The sequence below is a fragment of the Amblyomma americanum genome, chromosome 11 (genome assembly GCF_052857255.1).
Source record: "Amblyomma americanum isolate KBUSLIRL-KWMA chromosome 11, ASM5285725v1, whole genome shotgun sequence".
NCBI classification, from domain to species: Eukaryota; Metazoa; Arthropoda; class Arachnida; order Ixodida; family Ixodidae; genus Amblyomma; species Amblyomma americanum.
The window spans coordinates 65,605,949-65,626,645 of record NC_135507.1 but is presented as its reverse complement, the minus strand read 5'-3'; the positions used below and the strand labels follow the sequence as shown (position 1 = coordinate 65,626,645).

At 44.7% G+C, this 20,697-nt stretch overlaps 1 protein-coding gene across 1 annotated transcript in view; it reads right to left on the bottom strand.

The window, feature by feature from the left end:
- The window catches only part of LOC144109491 (receptor-type tyrosine-protein phosphatase T-like), a 190,273-nt gene that overhangs the window by 122,401 nt on the left and 47,175 nt on the right, over positions 1-20,697 (bottom strand). The window contains 4 exon segments of the mRNA XM_077642312.1: positions 7,783-8,070; positions 10,911-11,042; positions 15,160-15,327; positions 15,789-15,838. Of these exon segments, the coding sequence (XP_077498438.1) occupies positions 7,783-8,070; positions 10,911-11,042; positions 15,160-15,327; positions 15,789-15,838 (638 nt within the window).

The following is a 20,697-nucleotide window of genomic DNA, read 5'->3' as shown; positions in this document are numbered from 1 at the left end:
TCAGAATTAATGGGTTTAATTGTTTTTTAAAGGAGTCGAGCACGTTTGCAGCGTCAGTATAAAAATCTGCCTTAGAGTTGTCAATGATGATCAAAAGAGTTGTCAATGATGATCAAAAAATCATCCACAAATCTAAAAATTTTTACAACTTTGGAGCTACTTAAGCTTTTCCCTAGAATCCAAACATGCTTTGCAAGAAGGAGGTCGCTGAGAACAGGCGCAGTTCATGAACCAATACAAATTCCACACTTTTGCAGGTAAACACCTTTGTCCCAGGTAGCCATTGTTGAGCGCGTACCGTTGTCTTGTGGCCATGAGTATATTGGGCAAACAGGGAGATGTGTGAATAGCAGGCTAAAAGAACATGACTACAATGTTAATGAAAGCAAATCGGGCCACCTAAGCCAAAACTGTCGTCACTGCAAGGTCGAGGCTGAGAAACGGCACCTTCCAAATTCGTGCATGCCACTTTTTAAGAAGAGCCAAATCATAACCCGCCACAATGATAAGATTGTTCGAGAGATTATTGAGGCTCGTAGTATTTTGCGTGCAGGTAACAAGTGTGTGAGCGTGGCATCAGTGGCATTGTCAGCTAAAGAGCTCTCCTATCTAGAACGATGGAAACCAGCGAAAGGCTGACTCATCAATCTTTTTTGTTTTTCGTTTCGAGTTGTGGCTCATGTATTTATACGTAGCGACTGCAAGAAATAAACAGTTGATAGTTAGCGCTCGTGTCGTTCCGTGTCTCTCCTTTGTGTCCTGTTTTGTTACGCGCTGCTCTATTTTCATTGATCACCAACACGCCCAACAAGCAACACTTCTGGAATTCATTTCAAGTTCATCGGGCTCTTCTTTATGTTCTCTTCAACCAAATGCTCTTGCTGCTCTGGCTGGCAATGCTACCTGGCAGGCTCGCACACTTTCCTTCTGTTTACGTGCGAAGTTCTTGCCGCCGGCAGTTCGGTTGATCTTCGGAGCCATTAGACCCTCGGTTGGGCATGCGACCAGGGTCCTCAAGATACTGAGGTCCGAATGGCGAAGGCAAGCTCGGCTATTCAGGGAATACCTGTTTGTCCAAGTTACCAGGACCGCACCTCCTTCAAAGGCTGCACTAATCTGGCTGGAATTCCGCCGAGCGTTTGACCAATCGACCGAGGGACTTTGGAAGGTTTTGCTGTCTCGCCTCCGTGTACTTCAACCCACCAAGAAGAAGGTGAGCGCCTACAACCCCGTCCACATTGAAGACCGCGCTCATATTCCCGAGGACGTACTACGTACCCTCCAGCTTGGGCCAAAGTGTGCGGTTGAACCTAGGAAAAACGCCCCGGAGTTGCTGGGAATGGTCCGATGAGTTACAAGCCTGGCGCCGGAATGTGAGAAGAGCAGCTGTGTATCCCAAGGCGTTGACGTTCTCGAACGTTCAGTGCGACCAAAGCAGACCGTGCCGTTAAAACGAGTGTCAGATTTTCTTTGTGGCAATCGTCTCTGTGCCCTGACAGCTGATAAGGAGCGGGGTTTCGCCATCTTACCTCATGACCTGTTTCGGAAGAAAGCTTCAGAAGCTATAGAATGCAATTTCGTTAAGAAGGACCAAAAATGTTTAAAGAAAGCTTAGGCGGAAGCAAAGAAGTTATGCAAACGGTTAGGTTTACAGAGCCTTTTCAAGCAAATTCAGGACAGCCATAAACCTTCCTTAGACATGTTCTTTTCTGCTAAAACGCACGAAGAACAGTGCCCACTTCGCGTAATAATCTCGGAAAAAGGGGCATGGCAGAAATGTGTAGCTAGATTCCTGCAAAAGAACTTAGCGCTACTCGAAATTGATGACCCCTACCTTGTAAAAAATTCTAAACAGGTTGTCGACTATTTGTGCCAGAATAAAAACAAAAATGTATTGGCTTTTTCAATAGACATCAAAGATCTGATTTACTCATTGCCACAAGACCAATTGCTGTTGTGTGTTGAACAGGCTATTGACGCGCTTGGAGCTGTTTCCTTTCAGAACAGTTCTGGAGTGAGTGTGAGTGGGTTTTAGAATTGCTAGATGTATACCTGCGCTCAACAATGGCTACCTGGGACAAAGGTGTTTACCTGCAAAAATGTGGAATTTGTATTGGTTCATGTATTGCGCCTGTTCTCAGCGACCTCCTTCTTGCAAAGCAAGATAGGATCCTAGGGAAAAGCTTAAGTAGCGCCAAAGTTGTAAAAATTTTTAGATTTGTGGATGATTTTTTGATCATCATTGACAACTCTAAGGCAGATTTTTATACTGACGCTGCAAACGTGCTCGACTCCTTTAAAAAACAATTAAACCCATTAATTCTGACGCATGAGCTTCCTGACAAGAACTCTATCAAGTTCTTAGATCTTAGACTTAACTTTCACACTAACCACATCTGTTGGGGTTATGAACCTCGTGCAAAAAAAGGCCTACTGCCAGCGGTATCGGCGCATTCGAAACTGGTAAAGAGAGGCAATATCTAGTATTGCCTGACAAATGCGCTCAAAAGCTCATGTGAGCACATGATGCAAGAATGCTTAGCATCACAGATTAGACGACTGTCTGATTCTGGGTATCCTGGGCCACTAATTGTTTCTGTGGCTGAAGGCCTGCTGCAAAAAATGAAAAAAGCACGATTGTTCAACAAGCAGGCAGGTACCAATGAACAGCAGGATCGCAAGAAAGTAGCTGTCATCCCTTACATTCATCATACATCCCACAACCTAAAGAAACTAGGAAAACGAGCAGGCGATGAAGTTGTATTTTCAGCACCCGTAAAACTGTCTATGCTTTGAAAAAAGACCAATCCGTGCGGTTTCCAGGAGAAAAAAAGATGTGTAATAGACCATCAGAAACGATTTGTCACTTGTGAGGAGGGTGTTGTCTATCGCGTACCGTTGTCTTGTGGCCATGAGTATATTGGGCAAACAGGGAGATGTGTGAATAGCAGGCTAAAAGAACATGACTACAATGTTAATGAAAGCAAATCGGGCCACCTAGGCCAACACTGTCGTCACTGCAAGGTCGAGGCTGAGAAACGGGACCTTCCAAATTCGTGCATGCCACTTTTTAAGAAGAGCCAAATCATAACCCGCCACAATGATAAGATTGTTCGAGAGATTATTGAGGCTCGTAGTATTTTGCGTGCAGGTAACAAGTGTGTGAGCGTGGCATCAGTGGCATTGTCAGCTAAAGAGCTCTCCTATCTAGAACGATGGAAACCAGCGAAAGGCTGACTCATCAATCTTTTTTGTTTTTTGTTTCGAGTTGTGGCTCATGTATTTATACGTAGCGAGAGCAAGAAATAAACAGTTGATAGTTAGCGCTCGTGTCGTTCCGTGTCTCTCCTTTGTGTCCTGTTTTGTTACGCGCTGCTCTATTTTCTTGGTAATTCAGCCGCGGAGGATAGGTAGAGGAACAGTGACGGCTTGGCTGTCGACGGCGGGGACAAAATCGCGAGATGTGACCGGGCTGACCACAGCGGTAACATACAAAAAAAAACAGCAGCAGGCTGCGCCGGGAAGTAGACATCATACGAAGGACTGGGTTGAAAGTTCTCGTCGTATGTGGCCGGCGTAGGCTGGTAAAAAAAGCGGGACCGGTATTCCGGGGGCGACCGCGGTATGTTGCTCGGCCGCAGCCCTCGGGGTACCCGGTGCTCCTCAAAGTCCGCTGCGTTAACAGCGGCTGGCGGAGAAGGGCGCGTGGGATGCACAGGAGGGAGAGCTGAGGGATTCCGTGTCAGTTCCAGTGACCTGGTGAACTCTTCGGGAACAATCTGGCGGATTGTGTAAGCCAGATCACATGGCGATGATGTGTCTACAGCTGCCACCGTCGTCACCCGGCCAAATGGCCAAATTTTGGTGTGATGCGACGCATTTTCTGTCTCAAACGTGCGACAGAGCTGGATGATGGCGGACACGGACTCCAGACTTTATTTCACAATAAGAAATTTATAGACGTCTTTGGCGAATCCTTTATGTAGATGGTAAACTTTGTCCTCTGCTGTCATGACCGGAGAGACGACCTTGCATAATTTGACTTTTTCCTCTATGTACTTAGTACAGGTCTCAGCGGGAAGCTGAGCCCTTTGCGCAAGCGCTTGCTCAGCCCTTCTGTTATTCGCGACTGAGTCGCCGAAGCACTTCTTGAGCTCCCTACAAAGCGGTCCCACGTCGTGAAATAATTCTCGTGGTTGTCATTCCACGTTAGGGCCGTGTCGGTTAGGAAAAATACGACATTAACAAGTCGGGCGGAAGAGTTCCACATAATGTAGCGACTCACGCGTAGGCAGTGGGTGAGCCATTCGTCCACGTCGTCGGCGGTTGAGCCCGCGAACAACCGTGGCTCTCGGTAATGCTCCCTCGAACCGCTGGGCCCAGACCTCGGATGCGCCGTCCAGAGGCATCATGGGCACAACATATAAAGTCTATATATAGCTGTTGATTAAGCTCTGCGCATTTGTCTAACACCTACTTGATAGTGCGAGTATGGTATATTGTCGAATACCCCTCAGGAAAACTTGCTTGATAATTTGGTTGAATAAAGTCTATGGTTGTCCTGGTTCTATTAGCGATTACCTTAGTAAATACCGTATATGCAACGGACATATAATAAAAAGAGGGAGAAAAAAAAGAGGAGACGAAAATTGTAGGACGCTTAAGCTTCGCTGCTAAGAGTGCAACGCGACTGTGTGTTTTAGCGCTGCCAGAGAGCCCACAGAACGCCATCGCCCATTCGGCGTGATGCCTTGCCTCTTGAAGACATCGCTCAGAGTCTCTAGGAGGCCCCTCAACCATTCTGAGCAGTCTGACACCTTTGAACGTAATTTTCATTTTTTCAAGTGCTTCAATCCATCAAGTGATCAATTCCACACTGTATAAATTTTCTCAATTAGCATCATCAAGCACTCCCTTATCATTCTAAGCATTTAGCCCCATTGAAACCCCCTTTTCAATTTTTTCATTATTTCAATAAAGTAATCAGTTTAGTTAACTTGTCATCACCTGTGAGACGCCAATCAATCATCAACCACTAGGACCAAAAATTACCACCATAAGATTTCTTTACGGTGCCCCCGATTATTTCCGACACGCGGTGTCGACTGTTACTACCGATAGAGCTTATCGACCGAACGAGCTCTATACGCCGGTAGGCACAACAACCATAGACAACGGACAAAAATTATTGGGAAACTATAAATGAAACGATAAATTGAGTGTCCCTGTGCGTGGCGCTAAGTATAACGGGCTTAATAGGCAACGGACAGTTATCTGATCGGTCTAAGCCGACGCAATGACTCAGTGGTTATGAGGCTCGGCTGCTGACCCAAAACGCGCAATTTCGGTCCAGGCCACGGCAGTCGCATTTCGATGGAGGTGGAATGCTAAAGGCACATGTAGTGTGCATGTCCGGGCACGTTTAAGGTACCCCGGTGGCCGAAACTTCCAAATTCCTTCACTGTGGCGTCCCGCAAAGCCTGAGCGGCGTTGGGACGGTAAACCACCACAAAGCAGAAACCAAACCTGATCGGTCTGTAATTTTTTAAATCCTTGGCGTATTTTTTTCTTATGGACTAAGATGATGTTAGCAACTTCCAATCTGCTCGTACGCTCGAGGTCATAAGGCGTTGCGCATGCAGGGTGGCTAGTTTTTCTAGCAGAGTCTCCCTCCGGCCTTCAACAAATATACTGTTGCCTGAACCTCTGATCCTGACCAGCTGTTTTCCTCCTAGAGCTAATATGACACTCTAAACAAAACTTCGCCTATATTGGAGTATTAAAGATGTAAGCAATCCTCGAGCGCATTTTGATGAAACAAATTCCCTCTTCAAAGTATGCAGACTACGAAGGTTTTAACAGAGCTTCCAACGCCCTCGATTTGGTGGCCTCATGCTGTCCGGTGCCGCATTTAAAAGCCTGTTCCAATTGCGAACTGCTTCAAGATAGTAGGCCTAGTAATGGAAATATCTCTCCTTTGCCAACTGTAACATTCTTGATATTGCCGCGAAAATTTGCAGTGTTTGTTCGTTTTTCAAATCTGCCGCTACCTGACCCGCTACGCCGAGGCGAAAGCCCTACCGAACGGAACAGCAGCAGAAGTCGCCAAATTTTTCGTGGAGTGCATTCTTCTTCGACACGGCGCCTCCGATGTGCTCATCACGGACAGAGGAACAGCATTCACGGCGGAACTAACGCAAGCCATCCTGCGCTACAGCCAAACCATTCACCGGAGGACAACTGCATACCATCCGCAGACCAACGGACTGACCGAGCGCCTGAACAACACCATCGCCGATACGCTCGCCATGTATGTCGATGCCGAACACAAAACCTTGGATGATCATCCTGCCTTACGTCGTCTTCGCCTACCACACCGCAGTGCAGGAGACCACCCAGTTGACGCCTTTTAGACTCGTTCATGGCAGGGAGGCCACGACCACGCTAGACGCCATGCTGCCCAACGTTACAGAAGAAGAGAACATCGACGTTGCCGCCTACCTTCAACGCGCAGAAGAAGCTCGAAGGCTTGCTCGATTACGGATCAAAGATCAGCAGCGATCCGACGCCAGACGCTACAACCTACGAAGACGCAACGCGGTATACAAGACAGGAGAACAAGTCTGGGTGTGGACGCCCATTCGCCGCCGTGGATGGAGTGAAAAACTTTTGCGCCGCTATTTCGGCCCGTACAAGTTTCTTCGTCGGCTAGGTGAACTGGATTATGAAGTCATCCCTGACGCAATGACTGCATCCCAGCGACGCCACGTACGACCAGAAGTTGTCAATGTAATCCATCTGAAGCCGTATTATGCGCGCTAAAGGCCGCTGCATTTCCATGCTCTATTTTCGCAAGATCCGTTTTTTTCTCTTACTAGTCGCATTATTTGTTTTAATGCATCGGGTCGATGCTTCTTTGAGAGGGGAGTAAAGCCGCGAATATTTGCAGTGTTCGTTTTTCAAATCTGCCGCCACACCACCTTATCGCTTTCTTTGCGACGCAAGACGCGACTAGATTTATCTCGATTGATCGCAGCCAGGCAGAGCTGATTCTACGTTGTTCCGGAATGTTCTAGTAACTTTGCACGCTTTATCTCGAAAGTTTGCTACCAGCTTTAAATTGAGCGCGGCCGACAGCGGCGGGCATTCTGTTCGACTACCGCCGAGCACGCTTGTCGCTTCGCCGCCGCCGAGTGGTTCTGTCCATTTTGGGTGCAAGTCAGCCCAATAAACAGTTTTCTTTTAGAAGACACTTTCGTCCGTCTTCATCGCTGCTTCGACTGCCGTCACCACTACATGACAATTTGTAACAAACTAAATCCACACCAGGACTTGGACACGACACCCTGCACCGGAAAAGGTGTGTGCTCAAAGGTAGCTTACTCCTTTTTTACTCGCGTGTATGCCTGTTTGTGCTTAGGTTGTAAAGGAAGATAACACCAAGTGATTGAGGTATCATATTTTGTTTTTAAAGACGGATAAAGTAAACTCATATTCAATATAACTGAGGTGGGCAATATTCCGTCGCTGGAAAATTAAAAATTTTTATCGCATATATGGGCTTTTCGCTTCGCTACTAGAAGATATCTTCAGACCAGCGGCTGAGACCGAAAGCCGGCAGTTTTGTTATTTCCAGATGTAGAGCTATTTTTATCCATAATGATATCAATATCTGTACAGGACAGAAAAAGACAAATCTCTTCAGTGAACTGTTCTTTTTTTCTTAGAAATTCAAAAACTGGTCCCGTATGCCGCTGTGTCTGCACAATGCACGTCACTTACTGCGGACAATCAGCCTGAAGATAGCTCTGTTCTTCCCTGGTGACCCAGTGTTCGGGCCGTTTGCCACATACACTCCGCTATGACTGATGTCCACCCTGGCAGTTCCCCAGCTGTTGTCAGATCCAGTTCTTGTGATCATGTCATTAGCGTATCCCGTTGCGTTCACTCTGGCCCATGACGTCACTCGCGGTTGTTGTGTGACACCAGCCACTTCTTGCACTTCAAGGGCTACCTGCTCCGAAAGGCTGGCTGTGACCGTGTAGTTCAGAGGCAGGAAAGTTGGCCCTCCTGTGAAAGGAAGAAACAACTGCGTGAGAACCACTAGGGGGGAATCTGGATGATGTTTTAACACTGCGCACTGAGCAGGATGGAAACATTTAGTGGAACGCAACATTAGCCGTTGAGCAGATCTCGTGCCAGAGACATATCCGGCAGCCGGCCCACCAGCTAGTTGGCCACGCATTATGTAAGCCAGCCACGCAGTATGAAAACGGAAAGTATTATAGGAGTAATGAATGGCGACGGTTCGAGAATAAAAGGAATGCTACATTTGAGCCCTTATTACCAGAGAGCTGGGCAATGAAAGGGAAAGACAAATACACTTGAAAAAACATTGGGGAGAGGCTTGGAGTTTATTGAGGTGAATGGCAGCAAATAACGCATAGTTAGGAGTCGGTGAGAGCTAGAAAAAAAAATTGGAGGGAACGTTTAAGCTCCATCTTAAGGGTATGATGCTTTAGCATAATTCAGTAATTACCATATATGCAGAGCACATGCGCTGCGATGGCTGAGCGATCAGTCAATATAATAACTGCCACCTGCCACGATGGCAAGCTTGCTCACTATCCGGTGGCCAGGTTGTGATGACGCGTGACCTGGGAGGCCCACCTGCCTCCTAGGTTGCTCTGTGGAGACCACCGACCACAGTCATGCATGTGATTTTTTGCTCACAACGCCCACGCCAACAACACCAACACCCGATTTTAAGGAACAGAAGGCATTTGACGGGATCGCGTTAAAAGCTAGGGCGAATTTAATTTCCGTTTTACGGATGGTGCGCCACAGCATAAAGGGTTAATTCCCATATGTACAGAAGTTGATACACTACTGTACTTTTATAAATCTCTGGGAGTCCTCATTCTCCCCCTGGAGCAGTGGAGCAGCGGTTAAGCGATGCGCCACTGCTCTGCCATGGCAGGTTCTCCCAGCGGCGGGCCTGGTGCGGCCAGTGCACTTCTCCCGAGCGACCAATCAGTAATTTATCTGCCACCTGCCGCGGTAGTCAGCTTGAGCACTATGCGGTGGGCAGGTTGTGACGACGACGCAAGGTCACGTGTCCTAGGCGGCCAACTGGCCTTCTGGCGTGCTCTTTGGAGACCACGTGCAATAGTCATGCCCTTGAATATTCGTTCAGAACGCCGACGCCGATGACACTGATACCAGAGTTTTTTGAAGAACGAGCCCTTTAGCACAATTGCATTAACATTTATTTTCCTGCTCTGGTCCAGATCGCCGTCTCAAATCGCAGAGTCGCAGCACATATCGCCCTGAAAGTGGACGATGTGGGAAACGATTAGGGGTCACAATATTTGGCGGAGTGCAAATGGAGAGGTGGCCCAGAACTCCCAAGAATAGTGTACCTGAGTAAGCAGGAATCTGCGTTGGAGGTAGTGTGGTGACTATATGGCACGTGAGAGGTCCGGTTTATGAAAGATTCGTTAGCACAGGAAGGGTGCATAGTTACAAAGCCTAGCTTTACAAAACTTCGTTTTGTAACTACGGGCTGAACTTCTGAAACCTTCGGCGCCCACCTCTGTGGCTTTGTTTCGCACAAAGAGATTTGCAACCCGCTAGCTGCCTTCAGGCCGCAATTCGACCTCGAGGCAGGTCACTACGATGCGCGAAGGGTGGCTGCCGACTGTGAGCTATGCATGCATCATGCCTCTATGCCGAAAGCCGCCGTTATCCTCATCGTAAACACAAAACAAAAAGAAGTATCACCGCCCTCGTATTTAGTTTTTGTGAGAAACTACTGCCTTAATTAGTCATTACAAATTTATGCGATAGTTTCTCTGCTACAACGACCACTAGTCCAACTTGATAATTTTACTTGCAAATGTAAGTGTACGTCACGAGAACATCAGTGAAAAGTTGTAGGGCACACTTAATTTCCATCTTAACGGTATAAAGGGAGAGCGTGAGTGGGTTAATGCCCATATACGTCGAATACGTCACTTTATATTTTACATCCATGGGTCCCTGGGAGACCGCACAGCACTCCAGGCACAGTGGTGCAGCAGCGGTTAGCAGCTGCACCACTGCCCTGCAATGGTAGGGGTTGGTACACATAGGGCTTGTTCGTCTCAGGTTGCTCTTCCCGGGAAACCTCTCGCGACCAAACGCTAGCTTAACTCCCCGTGCAACACAGTTTCTCCTCAATCCCGTCTGCAAGCTGTGATAACGCTACAATGTCATGTGACATAGGTGCCCCTCATATTGTGTTAATGTTTTTCTGAGGCTATTTTGTGACCGACGACGCTGGCTTTTCAGCGACGGGAGACCCTTAACTCTATCGGTTTAATAAATGGGATGTTAATCTAAAGTTTGATCTTTTCTCCCGCTCAATTTATTTCAGGTTGTGAACTCCTATAGAAGCAGTCGAGACCGAAGAGGCGACAGCAGTGCTTGGTGGATTTATTTGGATAGCCGGAAAGACACGACACCATGACGCGTATAGTATTAATAATAAGGTACTTCTGTACTGATCAAAGCGGGCACATCATTTACGTAACGTCGTCAAAGGAACTGCGCTGATTCCCTTAGAAGCCTTGCACTGTACCAAAATAAAATGCAGCGTGTGTGTTTTACATTGAACAAAAGAGCTTGGAGACAGCGGCCGCATAACGATTTTGCAGGCAACGCCACGCGTAAAAAGACATGAGCGGAACTTTTTGCGGTTCAAGAATGTCACCCCAAAAAAATATGCAGTGCAGTTGCTTTGGCTGCCATCAGAGGGACTCACTTGTAGCGGTCGCCAAAGCAGATGGCCTTCGCGCATAACAGTCCTCACACTGCTAATTTCCCCAACGAGGTCAAGATAATTTAGATGCTACACCAGTGTTTCTTACCTTGAAGCTCAAAGTACATAGCTGGTGAGCCGATGTTGGACAGCATGCTTCGCTCTACCTGACACCAGAACATGTTTGTTCGTAGATGAGGGTAGACGCTTATTTTTGTCGGCCACTTCAAGATATAAGCACCTGTATGTAGAAAGAGTAAACAAATATGCTGTGGAACAGACCTCATGTGCCCAAAGGAGGAACAACGATAGTTTAACAAATTACTATTCGATATATTAAGAGCAGCGCTTCGCTTCACTCTCAAAAAAAGGCGCGACAATCAAGACATAAAATGCCAGTATCGCCAGCAAATAAATTCAAAAGCGAAAGTCGAAATGCTTGTACCGGTTGAGTAAAAAAAAGTCACGGAGTGATCCAAGCTACGTCTGCTATACCTGACGACATGAGTGCCACCGTGCTACACCCTGCTTTCGTCGTGATGTATTCCTTACAAAAGTTTGTTTAGACAGTGTGCAGACTCTTCATAAACTTCTGTCTTTAAAGTCTATAGACTCTCGATAGACAATCCCTGGAGAGCAGTCTATAGGCAATGCAAATCCTATAGACAGTCAATAGGCAATCTTTAGATTTTTTGCCAAACACTTTTAGTAGTCTTTTGTGTGTAGACAGTCTACAAACTATTAACAGACAAAAAATAAATATTCATAGGACGGAAATAGAGTCTATAAGAGGTCTACACACTGTCTATAGATCATTTTTGTAAGGGATAGACACCAAGCGCTATTGCTCAATAAACAGTTATTCGTCCGTTTTTTAGCACTTGCCGTTTATGCCGTCAAACACGGCGGCGATGAAGTGATCAACATCAACTTCCAGCGCAACCTTGTCCAACGGCGAAGCTTTTTCCGCAGCTGACTGTCCAAAGATGTCTTGAAGCTTTCTTTGCTATAGATTCTCGAAAAGCCATCGGATAAGACACTGGTTGCTTCTCAGCTCTTTTCCTGCGGCTTGAAAAGTTGATCGCGAGGTTACTTCGCAACAGTAATTCTAGCCATCGGTTCTTTCTTCCTGCCATTCCTGTAGCCAGATGAAATAGCCGCAAGAGCCTCTAATCACCTTGGTTAACCGATTATTTTTCTCTTTTCATCAACTTGGCCAACTACATTGTTTTGCGGTACATAACTGATTTCTATCTCTCGACTCCGTTTCAAGCTCCTGTGCCGTTTCTTTCGATTAGTAGGCAGCCGCCTCTTATTGCTGGAAAAGAACACTGATTTTTACATTCCTAAATGCCTCCAAAAATATGCAGCGGTGGGTTGCAGCCATAGCCGATCTGTGTCAACTGTCGAAAAAACCTCGGGTCCAACAATCAAGATGCGTGGGTTCGAAGCTCAGTAATGTTTACATTTTTTTCCGGGTGTATTTCATTTTCACAGTTACATAGAGGTGATAGATAGGGCAGGCATAGATCAGACAGACCGACGAAAATAGGCGGACACCGCAAAGTTTAGATGTTGGTGCTATATGCATTCCTGCCAACGAAATTTTTTTTGAGTCTTGTAACGACTTTTAGCCTTATAATCTGTGTTGACTAGTAAAATAACAAAAGATATAGCGGAGAGAAAGGTGCCGAAACAACAGAAAAAATTTACCTTGAGCAATTGAAAAATCTGAAAATCGCACATTTAACGAGCCTCTTTTGTGTCAACCAATCACATAACGAATGCCCTACGAAGAAATAAAGTACTAAATAGTTCGGCAGTTTTTAAGACGACAGTCTTAGTCTGAAAACTTGGGTACCGGAATTCGCTGGGCAAGAGTAATCCTGCCGAAACAGCTATGTGTGCTATGTGTACAGCCATTTGTACAGATATGTGTGAATTGAATGAATGAGTTGCTTTTTGGGGAAAGAAAATGGCGCAGTATCTGTGTCACATATCGGCGGACACCTGAACCGCGCCGTAAGGGAAGGTATAAAGGATTGAGTGAAAGAAGAAAGGTAAAATAGCTGCCGTAGTGGAGGGCTCCGGAATAATTTTGACCGCCTGGGGATTTAAAACGTGCACTGACATCGCACAGCACACGGGAGCCTTAGCGTTTCGCCTTGATCGAAACGCCGCCGCCGCAGTCGGGTTCGAACCAGGAAACTCCGGATCAGTAGCCGAGTGTCCTGACCACTGAGCCACCGTGGAGTGTACTATGTGTGCGGGACAACTGATTTTCTGGGTGCCATGCCCTTATCTGGAAGCGAACTTGCTGAAATTTCAAGGCTAAGCGCACGTGGACAAAGAGCGCCGCGTTTTGAACCTCTTCTACAAGGAGTTCTGTTCTTGCGGACGCCGCCTTTTGTTACGCCAGTCAGCATGTCAGACAAACAGAGAGCATGCGCGCTGGTGTCATCTTGTGCTTGTTTTTCGCGCCAATCTGCAGGTAAAAAGCTTTTTTTATAATAAAATAGGCTACCGACGCTTAAACTTGACATAACCCAAAGTGTGTATCTTTCATTTCTAAGTTCTTGGTGCGAACGATCTATTTATCCGCAGAAAGGGCTCGTGCTAACATTATCCGATGCGCTGACATGAGTTGTCAATTCGTTTGCCTCTCTCTCTTTTCACGTTGTACCGCTCAATGGCATTCGCATAATTCATCTCTTCCTTGAGGCACAAATAGTGGGGCATTCTTATGGCCTCTGCTTACCTCCAAGCCAATGCACACAGCCACTTCGTGGCCGGCAGCTTTCACTAACACAGGAATAAGCTGACGTGTCGACGTAAGGAATAGTGTCGACCGCAGCCCTTCCTACAGATGGATAAACCGTTCCCGCCAGGAGGTAAGAAAAGTAAAATACATGTTTTCAATAGCCTCACTTTGCACCCTGCTGGGCATATATTCGAAATTTTATTTACGAATACCCTGCTCCACTGGGAACTCTCGGCACATAAAATCGTACCAAAACCGTTCTACCAATAAGACATTGAGGCAAACTGGTTCGTGCGCGCGCGGTGATCCGCTTGCGAATGTGGTCGGCTAGTGTGAAAAGAGCGTGTAACAGATGGCGTCCAGAAGAAGAGACAGCCTTGCAGACGATGTACGCAGCCGTGCGACCTTTTTTGAGGATGATCTTAGCCTTCATCTTTTCGCATCTTCGCTTCGTCATAAGGGGCTGGCGCAGCGAATGTCTGGCCTTATACGAGATGGCTAAATATTGGGCAGCTGCTGTTTAACACAACTGCCACCATCACCGAGGAGCAGCCTTAACAAACGCAGCTTCAATTAGCGCAATCGACGATGGCCGAATTGCTTTGATTTCTTTTTCTTAATCGTAATATTCTTATAGAAACCCGGTGGGGTTTTATGCTTGTGAGCGTTCTCTCCTCTTAGATGAATTTGATATGCAAGTGACTTTACCATTGGCAGCCTCCGCGTCTGCGCATTGTCCTTTGTTTAATAACGTGTTCCTCATACTATGGTACTTACAAGTATGTTAATATATAGCTATTTTGTAAAATCTCAATGCCAATCCACTGTTGAACACACTTTCAGTTGAATTCTCATAAAAGTGTGCTTAAACTGCCTTGTAGCTATTTAGATCGAATTCATCGGAGGTTCGCGAAAATGTAGTGAAAGTGTTAAAGGCTGCCAACAAGCAGCAGAACAGTGCAATGAACCGCTTATAAGAATCGCTATTGACATCACCAAGACTGTACTCTAGGTCGTTTGCTTTCAAGATATAGATACGACTGTAGCAGAAATGAGGTTTACAGATTTCCTGAAACAAGCAAACTTTATGCATGGTGCACCTTTGGAGCCAGGAAGCGCCTGTGCAACTTCGTACGAGTACACATACAGCCAGTTCTAAGACATGCTGCCTTTGAATACAATGAGACTGCTTTGAAACTCACAAGCATTTGATTATTATTGTCAAACTTACATTTAGACCTTTATAACCCATAAATACAAAGCATTACCACTCCTCCTGCGCCACGTAGGCCTCATCGTTATTGAGCGACTATGAAAACGGCTCTGTTATAGAAATCAATCTTGAATTCTAATTAAGTTTGTAAGAAAAAAAGTTCAGTTTCAGAAGCGGTTGAGAAAGTATCCAACACTGCCCTACTTCAATCCAAGAACTTCTATGGCGCCCTCTTGGCATGTGCGACGTCGACATAGTGCAGTTCAGTAGGATTGAGTGGCATTTGCTCGACCCGTTCTGAACGTCTGAATGAAAGTTTACGAAGCCATAGTGCCCCCATTGCTAACCTAGCGCTTCTATGCAATTTTATATTGCCGGAAATACCTTTAGTGCTCCTTGGGTGGAGGTTGACGTCACGTGGCAACACAATTTCTTTGATTGTGTAGTCAAAGGAAATTCCGCGATTCTCAGGGCCATGACATTCCAGCTGGGACTTCGTGGTTTTACCATAGATAAAATTTCTGTGCAAAGCCGTGACATCCAAGACATCCTCTGTAATATAGTTGTCAATGAAATTAACGTTTGTAACATAGTACACTGCGGTTATATCATACTCAAAAACTGTAAACAAGCGCATTTACAACAAAAAATAGTTAATTCGCGCAATTTTCGCATATATCGTAAGATTTTACTATACGCATCATTTTATATGCAGGTCTTCATTCAGCAGGCTTGTATTTTCTTCGGTAGAGACGCTTTTTATGCCGCCAAAATGTTCCCCATTGGTTTTCAGAGGCAGTCTCAGTTTTCAGTGGCGCGTAAGTCCTGCGCATTCTTACTAAAGCCTTTTAGTAACCATGCGCACAGTCCGAAACACGTCAAGCTGCCGTGTACTTTTTTCACTTTGAATAAAGCTTCGGTATATGCCTGTATTAGAGCCAATATAATGCGACAATACTATTAACACTTTTTGCCAAGACAGAAGAACAAAAAAAATACATATCTCTGCATACCTTTGATACGGGAAGATTTAAACAGGAAATACGGTGAATTTTTGAATGAACTGAAAAACAGAAAATGCAGTCATTACCAGATTGCATAATGGCACACTATGATCACCCTGAACTTTAAAGCAAATTCGTTTAATAAGGCAGAATAAGAACCAGTAAGGCTTTTATTCTGGTTTAACATTTTATTGAAAAATAAGTACAAGTATAGAGTACATGAATAATTATAGAAGGAGGTTCTAAACTAGCAACTGATAAGCGGACCTCCTCTTAATAATTGCATATTTCAAGAAGATTAAAATAAACCATACCAACCATATAAGTGGAAAACAGCTGTGGTGCGAATAAACAAACACAAGCAAATATTGGTTAAGCATGCCCATTATGACTAAAAAGAACATTTAGAAATAGGTCGAAAAAGCGAACACAAACTTGTATAAATACACTCAAGCAATACAAGCAATACACAAATGCAGGGTTCATTGACATGGTGATGAAGGATAATTAAAAAATGCATATTTAAGAAAAAACTATGGAATCATGTTTTTGTACGGGATCGTTTGATAATTGTGAGTAGCGAGCTCAAGACAGTGATAACTGACAGGAAAGAAGACTGCTCGTCATAATCAGTTTTAACTTTGGGAGAGGTTATGTTTCTCTGAATATCTAGAATTGTTGTATCAGACACAAGGGATGCAGTTAAGATAAGGGTGGTAGTTGTAATATGCCGGGCGCCTTAAACTAATAAACGTAGTTTCAGTTAAAGTGAACAGAGGAAATGCAAGCTGTTGAGAGCGAGGTAAATGGGAGCTCTAAATGGGGTCATTATTTTTTATAACGGTCAGTTAAGGTGATTATTTTAACAGAATGGTTTTGAACATGGCAAAGAAGAAAGAAGACTACAGTGTGTGTTACCCCACGATGATACCAGTAACTGAGGTGGGTATGAGTAATAATGTATTTTATTTATTACATGTATTACAAATACAACCTTTTTGTTATTAGATTTTGTATGCAGGATAAATTTTAAGTGTGAATCAAGTGTCACACAAACTAATGCTGCAGATATAGATGGGAGAGTCGTCTCGTTATCTAAGTACGCGTCAGAACGGTGAGAAATCGCTTGTGTTGTGAGTTAAATATCATTAGCTTCAATTTAATTGGGTTTATTTGTGAAATACTGCTTCGGAGGCAATCCATTACGTTTTCAAGGTCTGCATTGATTTTCGATGTTAGGTCACTTAAGTTATCACTAGCGAAAAGTATGGTAGTGTCATCAGCATTCAAAAAAGCAGTTGGTGTGGTTCAGATATTCAAGGAGATTATTAATGTAGACTAAAAGCAGAATGACGCCTAGACTTCATGCGGAACTCCTCGATTTACTGTAATTGGTTAGGATCAAGTAATAGGCATTTTGACGACCTGAGTACTGTTAACGAGGTAATTGCATAGTAAAATTAGATTGGGGCAACAAATTCCCAGTTATTCTAGATTTAAAAGAAGTATGAGTTGATTGACTGCGTTCAACGCTTTTGTGAAATCAATGAATGTAGCTTCCGCCCACTCTTTTGTCAAAGAAGAGCTTAATGGGGTCAGTAAATTAGGTATTCTGAAGATGCGCCACAAATATGAACACATCGAGGTGCAACTACACGGCCAGAACGTTAACCCGAGTTTCTGCATTTCATGATAATCATTAAATATATTCACCGTTTAAAACTTAGAACATTACTTCCCGAGATTTTTAGAATAAAGCAACAAAAAATCCGCGTTATCGCTCAATCGGCAGGTTCGACAATCGACCTGAAAAAACTTGCTAAATGCTACATGTCATAACCTGCTACGTTCCGAAATACTCTGTGTGCTCGCCACCTAACGAAGTATTTTTGCTAAAATATTCGTTTTGTGTATTTATTTTAAACGCATGCTAAGTCATCGTTTGTAAAGTCCAGCTGCGGTGACTTTCTCTGAATGTTGAATTTGTGCGAAGCAGCCCATAAATACCTTGTGGATGGGCGGATAGAATATTTCGAAATTTATCGCTAATTGGATAGACTGTATTACATGTTACGTTCAAACTTTTGCTGATGTGAGTGATAACTCAGTGTGTGCTTTAAATATCGAGATACAAAACTCGAGTTTTATTCCTTCTGTCGAGGCAAGGGTGGTTCTGTTCACGCGTCTGTGCCCATTTGGTATTCCTGTCTTTGAGTCCCTTGTCAGCAACACTTAAGAATCGAAGTTAGCTCAAAGATCTTGGTTTGTGGTATGTTGTGCCTTTATAGAAAGATAACCACTTTCTGCAATGTTTTTACTTTATCGAATGAAATTGCGCTGAAGCTTTTTCATTGCTTTTTTTCGTGACTTCAAAATTTGCCGGAATTTTTTCGGCTAATTATCGACTATCATGAGTTCAAGACTGTTTCAGGGTGGCTGCAGAGCTCCCGCTATTATCAGCAGCTGCGAACACAACGTGAAGGATGTCTTGGTCGGAGCCGCTGATGCCCCACGGCGTTCACTCTGTGGAAGCTACGTGATTGATCAGTGGTATTAACTTTGCGAGTGGTGGCACGCCTTGAATGATTACAACACTCTCGCCTTCAACACAGTACAATGCGAAGATCCAGGACAAGAAGCATAGCAAAGGTTATTAGAGAAAGGGATATTGGAGTGCGCATGAATATGAACAGTGAGCGCCATCTGATAGCGTGAATAGTTGGCCGCTATCGCTATTCGAAGGACAGAGGCGCGAGAATTTTGCGCTAACGCGTCATCTACTGCGCCGAAAGCGCTCTGCGGCTGTAGAAGTTCCAAGTGGTATTAAAATGTTCCGTCACCCTTTATTATTGTTCAAGCGGCGGCCCTTTGATAGCTGTATTAAGCTACTCATTTATGTTGGCAGCTATGCGTGAATACCGGAAGTGATTAAATCCTCTTGTGGCACACAAGACTGGCGGTTCAAAGCTCTTATAGTTAAAAAATGCTTGCTTATTCACTTGTGTAAATTTGTTCATTATCCATATTTGGCCGTCATTGATTGCTGAAATCGCTCCAGTTGATGCTATCGACTCCACGAGTATATATCAGACGAAAGTCGAGTCGGGAATGTCTCCGCTCTCTAAATAGCAGTATTTAATACGACTGCATGCTCAACACAACACGTAGTGCCTAGGCGCAAACCGAGCGAGGACTGAGAAAACGCAAGCAGCAAGCCAGCACGATCAGTCAAAGCGTCGCGCCTGGTCCAGGCCGCTGAATTCCGCCGCGATGAGAGCGGCATTGTCGTCGCGCAAGCAATATTCAGCCTAGGTTCCCTCTTTTCGGCTGTCACGGAACAGCACATGATGCCATTTTTTTCTTTTATTAAGCTTCTATATATGCACATGTCTTGCACATAATGCATTAGATGCAATGTAAACACAAAAGAGAAACATACACGCGTTAAAGCTTCTTACGATAGTTTTTTTTATGCCTGAAAGCTAGCGTGCCTTGCGTATAGGGAAAACAAAGGCTGGGTCACACACATGATTCTTCACTTCTCGTCGCATTTGATCGCGGGCGTAGATTAATACACTATAACGTACAACCCGACCGCGGCACACCGGTGTCTTGTTTTCTTTCGGCAAAAATGTGGCCGTCATTTCTTCGATTGAATTGATCACTTGTCACATTTGCATTGCTGAGCAAAGCTATCGACAACCTGGACACTATTACGCAACAAAGAATGATGCGGTTCATACTTGTATCCCCTGCTCGCGCAAACGCGTATTTGTGTAGCGCCTTTGATCAGCACAGTGAAAAGCCCCGCATGGTAAATGAATGCGATAACAACAACAGTTCGCGTGCGTATCCCTCGAGAAATTCCTACAGAAAATTTTTGGTCCAGTCTTCGCCGAGTCTAGTTTTCTATGATTTCCTGGACAAGATATATCACTACCTTAGTGAGAGTCGGAAGGCTGAAAATACAAACATCAACTTTTATAGAATATATTCACCCAGCGCATTCATCGTATGCGCTGTTTTCAGCTTTGGACCGCAATACATGGCTGCATGCCATTTTTAAAGCGTATGGAGATCTCTGTCTGTTTGTTGAAAGTCTCCATGTTTACGTTACCTTACTCCGATTTGCAATGTGATAAAATTCGGTCATCTTACTAAGACTGCACAATCTGCATTAACGGTTCTTTGTGCGGGTTGTCACCAGTGACATTTCTTCTGTGCCGTGTTGTAGGTTTAACAGCCACGTTGTATCTCTTCAGCAGTGAATGTAACTTTATTGCCCGCATTTGAAGCAGTGCCCGACACTTCTAATTATTCCGTGCTAGAGAACTTCTCTAGTATGCCAGAACACAGGTATCTGGCAATTGAGATCGAGACACAGGACAACTATCTGTAGCGCTCTGTACGCCTATTGGTTTGCACTTCTGTTCTCTCTGAGTGGCATCACAGCAATATATCAGGGTACCGTACCAACTTTTTAAACTGTGTGTTCGGCAAAAATTCATCACTTTACGTAACGCGAATTAGGCAACACTGAGCCACAACATGCAGGAAACCTCAAGGCGGGAGTCCCAGAAAAAAAGGGCGAAAAACTTGGAGATGTTCTTATTCACATAGCTTAAAAAAGAATATGCTCTGTGAATTAGCTTGCCAGCAATGAGTCTACAATGAGTGTGTAATGTTCGTAGGATTCCGGATTGCTGTTCCAACTCCGGTTGGAACCGGTTCTAATGCCTAAGAATGGTCATGAGTCCTCACTTTCTAGAATGTTCCAATAGCTTCCAGTTGTTTATTATAGGGGATTATGCTGCTCATAACCCCTAATTCAGCTTAGCTAACCAGCTAATCTATACTAATCCACTTTAATTCATTTCCTCTGGTGGGACTACTTCAAAAATTTTGGGGGTCATTTGAA